The sequence below is a fragment of the Bombina bombina genome, chromosome 1 (genome assembly GCF_027579735.1).
Source record: "Bombina bombina isolate aBomBom1 chromosome 1, aBomBom1.pri, whole genome shotgun sequence".
NCBI lineage: Eukaryota > Metazoa > Chordata > Amphibia > Anura > Bombinatoridae > Bombina > Bombina bombina.
Genome location: NC_069499.1, coordinates 1,322,819,509 through 1,322,827,043, shown reverse-complemented (window position 1 = coordinate 1,322,827,043; position 7,535 = coordinate 1,322,819,509). Strand labels below are relative to the sequence as shown.

The 7,535-nt window shown below is 39.0% G+C and overlaps 1 protein-coding gene across 1 annotated transcript in view; it reads left to right on the top strand.

Annotated features, from left to right (window-relative positions):
- The first annotated feature begins 1,172 nt into the window (after positions 1 to 1,172).
- DNAJA2 (DnaJ heat shock protein family (Hsp40) member A2) overlaps positions 1,173 to 7,535 on the top strand; it is a 166,567-nt gene continuing 160,204 nt past the window's right edge. The window contains exon 1 of the mRNA XM_053701942.1: positions 1,173 to 1,359. Within this exon, the coding sequence (XP_053557917.1) occupies positions 1,282 to 1,359 (78 nt within the window). The 5' untranslated portion in view covers positions 1,173 to 1,281. The remainder of the gene's footprint in view (positions 1,360 to 7,535) is intronic.

Here is a 7,535-nt window from a genome sequence, read left to right as displayed (position 1 = left end):
GGAGAAGAATGAAAAATACATGTCAGGGTTCTTATAATGGAACATTATTCGAATATTTCTTTAAGTAGCCTCTAACATGTATTATTCATGTGTCCTCCCTTAAAGGGACAGTCAATTTTAAACAACTTTCTAATTTACTTTAATTATCAAATTTGCATTGTTTTCTTGGTATTCTATGTTGAAAGTTAATCCTAGGTAGGCTCAATTTGATTTTAAGCCATTGAAGGCCGCCTCTTATCTCAGTGCATTTTGAGTTTTTCACAGTTAAACACTGCTAGTTCATGTGTGTCATACAGGTAACATTTTTCTCACTCCCGTGGAGTTATTTATGAGCAGCAATGATTGGCTAAAATACAAGTCTGTCAAAAGAACTGAGCTAAGGGGCAGTCTGCTGAGGGTTAGATACAAGGTAATCACAGAGATAAAAAGTGTATACTGAACCCAATTTTTTTCTTTCAGATTCAGATAGAGCATGCAATTTAAAGCAACTTTCTAATTTACTCCTATTATACATTTTTCTTTGTTCTCTTGCTATCTTTAGTTGAAAAAGAAGGCATCTAAGCTACTTTTGGTTCAGACACTGGACAGCACTCGTTTATTGGTGGGTGAATGTATTCACCAATCAGCAAGAACAACCCAGGTTGTTCACCAAAAATGGGCATCTAAACTTACATTCTTGCTTTTCAAATAAAGATACCAAGAGAATGAAGAAAATTTGATAATAGGGAGTAAATTAGAAAGTTGCTTAAAATTGCATGCTCTATCCAAATGAAAGAAAAAATGTGGGTTCAGTGTCCCTAACAGTGCTGGTTATGCAAAACTGGGGAATGGGTAATAAAGGGATGATCTATTAAACAATAACAATTTTCAAGTAGAATGTCCCTTGGGTGCTGTTCAAATGAGGGGGCCCTGCCACAGACTTTGCCCTGGAGACCAGTAAGATCTAGTTACGACTCTGATCAGATTCATACATTCGGCCTGTACTGGTATAGTTTGAAAAACAATGTTCAGTTTTTATTTTTGCGCATGGCTACAGAACACCTCGATGAGTTTCTAGTGCTTGGTAGATGTTGGGTTGTCATAGTGACACATCTCTCGCGCACTCGACGCCATGTTTGAGAGGGGTGCTCACAGCAGTTAGGGGCGGGTTAAGCACGCTGGTGGGTGGGGCTACGTCTGTCGTCGTGACGTCCCTGTTTCCGGTCTCTTTCTGTGCCTCTTTTTCCCCACCGGTGACTCTCGGGTTCTCTAGTCACCCCACCGGCCTTCCTAAAACGCATAATGTCTAACGTCGTCGATACCAAACTATATGACTTACTCGGTGTGCCTCCCGGTGCCAGCGAGAACGAACTTAAAAAGGTGAGCGATAAAACAGGAGGCCGCGCCGGCTAGTTGAGGCCCTATGTTCCGGGTATAGATTTCGCCGTAGGCTTCTGACAGCTCCAGGGTTAGTACTCAAATTACTGAACGGGGGCGCTAAGAGTAAAAGACTTTTAATTTGGGAAAACATATCAATTCGTGCTTTCTTTGTTATGCTCCTCTGCTTTCTTATGCTGTTATGGGGGCACGACGATAGTTTGGGGTGTAGTAGTTGACCTTGGTTTATTAATGGGTTCCTGTGGCCCCAAGACAATAATGCTGTTTACTCCATACACTCCCCAAGAAACGTCATAACTATTGTAATATCAACAGCCCCTGTCAAATCCTAGCTTGTGGTTGAGCACAATAATTACCATGGATAAGTATGTTTCCATTATGTAGATGGTATTTAGAGTTTCGTTACGTAATGTTACTTCTCTGTGAAAGTTAATATTAGAGTATATGATGTTCAACTTTATAACAATTGCTATATAGCTTGAAATATCAGTGGTTAGTCCTTGAATATCAATATCCATGTTTCTTTCCACAATTATTGTTTTTGTAGTATACACACAAAATGCTGCTTCTATATTTTATTTATTTTTTTGCTGCCAAATAGTTCAGGATGTTGTGGTGGTTCCACTTCTTCCAGAGATACTGGATTCGTATGTATGATGAAATTGGCCTGGTCCTACAACATTTTACATAATGATTGCTTGGATCAATGCTCATTTGCATATCTCCCCAACTGGCCACATCAAAGGAGAATAGGAACATGAATTCCACCTGAGATTTCAAGGGATGTATCCCTGAAGCCCCCAAATTGCAAAACGTTATAAATTGTACACAGATTGTTTACAGCGGAGTGCTTAATTGTTGATGTATATGCTATGAATACAAAATACTTTAAAGGACTACAGTTTTTAGTCCAGCTTTTCAGGTGTGTGTGTAGTGTTTCATGGGTGCAGGTGTGTGTTAAAATTGAGACTGTTACCTCATCCTTATACCAGACTAGGTGTACATTTCATATGGTCAGCACTCACAGAACAGGTTTGGAGGAGCATTTTACAGTTTTACTAACTTGCAATTTAAATGGACATGAAATCCCATTTTTTTAATGCTTCAGATAGAGCATATAATCTTAAACACATTTCCAATTTACTTCTATTATCAATTTTGCTTTATTTTTTGGTATCCTTTATTGAAGGAGCAGCAATGCACTACTGGGAGCTAGCTGAAGACATTGGTAATCCAATGATTAGAGGTATATATGTGCAGCCACCAATCAGAAGCTAGTTCCCAGATCCTGAGTCTACCTAGGTTTGCTTTTCAACAAAGGATATCAAGAAAACAAAGTAAATTAGATAAAAGTAGCAAATTGAAAGTTGTTTATAATTGTATGCTCTATCTGAATTGTAAGGGAAAATTTGAGTTTCATATCCCTTTGAATACAGAAATTAAAGTGAAGGTAAAGTTTTAGTTATTAAACTTCTTTCCCTGTAAATAGTATCCAAATAAATGTGAGTTTAATTCATCAAAATTTTCGTTTCGCTATATTAATGTATTTATTACCTCTTCTTTATCCGATTCATTAGACTGTTTAAACAGCCCGTTTTTTTGTTTTTTTTTCCTTATCCTGGTCACGTTTTTTTCTAAGCCAATAGAGACACTGGCCGTTAGGCGGCCGTCAAATTACGTCACCGCAAAACTCTAACTAATGCGCATGCGTTGTATTTACTTCCTATGTGTTAGGCTCAACGCGCGTTCTAGTTTTGCGCATGCGCTTTCCTCGATTCCTCCGGCTATGTCTTGTATTTTGTCAAAATAGGTCACGCAGGCGCAAATACAAATTACGGCGAGTGGTGCGCATGCGCAATTGCTCATGAAAACGTGAACGAGCTTTTGAATGACGTACAGAGCGGGTGGGACTGCTCTGTACATAATGTAATGAATAATCCGGAAATCAATGGAGGGAGGAGCAACAAACGGCCGGGAGAGTAAATATAACATGTTTATAACACTATAATCTATATACTTATATTTAAAAAAAAAATAGCGATCATGTTATTTAGGACTTATATAATATATTACAGGCGACGAAACCACTAAACTTAACCTTCACTTTAAGATACTTCATAGGTAAACCACAATATTCAACAATTTTAAAACTTTCTCATACCTGAAATTTAGACTATTGCTTTAGTTTACCAAACAATACAGTGCTTCTTCCAGTGTGAATATGTTTGAAAGAATACATCTCAAGTTAAGCACCGTAATGGTCAATTTAGAAAATGCCTTTTTAAAGATTGGATATAAACAGAATCCACAAAGTCTTAGTCCCGTATATCAGCCATGAATGTTGGATTATAAATACTCTGCTCCTATTTTGCTTTCTTGTGGAAACAAATTCATCGCTGCTGCCACCTGATTAGCTTGAAAATGTAATTTGGAAACCTCTTAGTCTCTCAAAAAAGCTGTGACTGCAAGCATATCAAAAATAATTTAAAAAAACTTTACAGTATGAAAGGGTACACAGAACACCCATAAATGGTGCTCCAGAGCAAGTAGTCTTGTTGCCATAGCATCATAATGAGCCTTTGCTTTATCACTACAAAATACAAAACATTGCTCTAGCTTCAGTGAACCCAGCAATATACTGCCTAGTTTCCATTGGAACAAACGCTATCTTACAAAGGACTAGACCTAACCGAATACCATGAATAATCTAATGAGTAGGTTCCTGTGCACTTTCACAGTGTCAATATCTGTGCTAGATCAGTTGCCCATTGGTAAGTAGGATCTGTAGATTGCAAAGGTATAATAGGGCAGGGCTCAACAAAGCCAGGGAGCCACTGGCTCCTAGAATTTTACCCATGTCTCCTAACTTTTTTTGGGTTATTCTCTCTAAATCTATATACAAATACCATTGTTTGGCTCCTAAATATTACTGGTGGCTCCTAAATTTTAAACAAATTTGTCGTCCCCTGTACTAGGGTGTACAGTTCCTGCATTCTATTGACTTCTATGTTCTTTTGGGCTTAAAAGTCTTGCAGAAATCTGTTAAACAGCCTGGATCTGTTTCCACACTGCATGAACTTTTTCCCTGGGAGGGACATCTGAAGTAACGGTAATCTTTACCAATTTTAATTGTGGATCCACACTGTCTAATTACATAAGCTGGAAAAGAGAAAATAGTCATCCAGACTAACTTTAGCGGGCAGGACTTTACAAAATACCTGTTTTGAGCTACAATACCAGTGCGTGTATTAACACTTATGTGCCCGGTTCTACAGACTTTACGGCTGCTCTAGTTTTAGCAGTGGAGCCCCATGCTATTAATTGGTGTTTGGTTTATACAATCCTATGCTTGCTGTCATTGTGGTTACCATTAATCAATTGAGAGTGAAGCTCAGTACACGCATATGTTTATTGTTTAGCATAGGAGATACTGTTTAAAGGGATATTTCCTTCGTAAGCAAACATAGCCCGTGGTGTTTGTATTTGTTTTATGCAATAAATTGCAATTTGACATTTGGGTGGAGGATAGACGGTCTGGTCTGACCAGTCACACCCATATAGTAATAAAGCTTAGAAAACCACTGTGCAGCCTGTGTCCTTCTTTGATTGACAATAGTGTTTGGCCAATCCTTCCTTATTAAGTATGATTGTATAGTATTTGGAACAGCTAGCACGGTTTGGTAAAAGAATTGGAATTGAGGTAAAGTGCACCTCCATATTTTTTTTATTTTTTTTTTATTGAGGGAAACAAAAACATACAGTTTGCTCAAATGACAAGAAATTCACAGTAAACATATCAAATTGCTGGTTATATAGACCGTGGTACATTATTGTAAGAGCAAACCCTCCACTACCCTCATTTTTGTCCCCATTTATCTATGACAACAGGGACCTCTTGTGGGTCCAGATGCACTACTAAGCTGGGGATTTTTTAAACAAAAGATAGGCCACTTTTGGGCCTATATCAACCAGCCACCCTCTTATGTCACAAGGACCACACGTGGGTCCAGAAATTAACCAAACTATAGGGAGGGCAATGAAATTTAAAAAAATGACCTTCTTCATAAGGATATTAGAAGATAATAAAACACAATGATATGAATAGAATATATAGTTACAGCAACTAGGAAGCTATATGTAAAGAAGAGTATGTATATATAAACACAACAGTATTTTCCCCTTGTTAATTAGCAATCAGGTCAGCAAGATCAAAGTCTATGAAGAACTCAAGAGACGCTTGTGTTGGCTTCCTTATATCTTCTAACAACTAAGCCTCTCAACAAGGGCTCAATCCCATAAATTAAATATATGCATGAGCTGATATGTAACAAAGTACAAGGGTGGACATTTCGCAAACTTTAGAACACGGAATAGTAATGGAGTATAATTTTCAGTAATAAGACCCGCAGCGCCTTTTTTACACTTATGTGGGAACAATCTTAAGCAAAGGCCCTACGGGTAGGACAGAGACTACGTAACTCTGTCAAAGTGTGAATGCGGAGGAGAGGAAAGAACACATCCCTTACCGCATAAGAGAGGGGGGGGGGGGCGGGGTAGTGGGTAAAAATTTAATGATATTGTTCTCTATATACATTGACCTGCACCATAGACAAAACCAATATAGCTGAAATGGGCTTTAGGCAATACCAAAAATTAATGCTTTGTACCCAGTGAAGACCCCAATAACATAAATTCTCACGTCAGTGAGTGTTATAAAACTGCTCCGAAGAATATATACATATAAAAAACAACCAATACCATGAGCATTGTGCTCTTACGTACTGGAGCACACGTAGAGGATATCCCCCTCAGATAGGTAGCTAAACATGAGACTGATAGGCTATGTTCGTTTATCTATCCTAAGTCTATGCTAGGATGGACTTATCCAATTCTGATCTAGAATACAGATAGTTAAATAGAGCTTCTTAAAGTATAATTGGTTGTTGTAGGCAACAATAACGGTGACATAGGCCACCATTGAGCTTATGGGGGAGCATATTGGAGGTGTTATACGCTTAGTTATACAGATCTATCACTTGAGAAACTTACAGGAAAGATAAAAAACTATTTGTACATCTAAAGTCATTTGTAACACTAAAGCCCAAGTGTAGAGCAGATAAGGGATAGGAAATTATACAATGCAGTGTGGAATAACAATGCGCATTGAGGTAAATGGAACACTAATATATGTCAAAATCTCACCTCACTACATTACCCAGCCCTAAAGTCTAACCCCTTACTGCTCATAGCTCAAATCTTGGTTCTAGCACAGCAAGTACTAGTTATGCAGTTTTAGGCAGGTCAACATATCATTATAATACACAGTGCAGAATATTAACATTAAGGCTAGCATAATGAACTGTACAGTATGTAAGGCAAGTTACAGGACATTTTGTGAGAAGTATAATATATATAACAAAAAGATGAGACTTTCTTGTGCTGCCCTTGACTTTGAAGTAGGAAGCACAACACAGAGGATAACGATTAGTTCTTTTGCACAAGTCAGAGAGTGCGGGTCACAGAGGCAGCGACAGTTGGGCTAAGCTGTATATGACTGGGAGGACCAGGTAAATACGTATAGGTGTCTATAATGCCAGAAAAGATCCAGACCCCTACAGTCATATAGAAATACAAATACTCCCCACACAAATCAACATATTAACTTGCTACGTGCGCGCTGGGAAAACTGCTGCCTTCAAATATAGAGAATTTTGCTTGAAGTATGACCCATGTGGAAATGTCTGCGGTGCTAGCAAACAGCCGGTCAGCATAACTTGGGGCCCATAAGTCGGGGATCATTCTGGTTAGAGAGCCGTCCTTTAGGGTTATGGGGCCAAAGCACTCGAAGGCAGGTCTCATAGATAAAAACAAGTTCATCCTATGCCGGTTCGAGTACTGAGTAGACCAGCCTGTCCATACACCTGCAAAGGCGGCTCAGCGAGACCTCCACAACAGTCTATGTCGGTGTCATACCAATAATCACCTTCAGGTCGGCAATCAGAACGCTCAACTGAACCATCGCCGCAGCTGCAGAACACTCTCTCCATACTTGGAAGCCGTTGTCGGCTACCCACAGCAAGCTAGTCTCCTCTCTCCTTTCCGGGATCAAGACAGGCCTCCAGGAATCCGTGAGGTTCACCTGTTCAGCTGCACTCTGG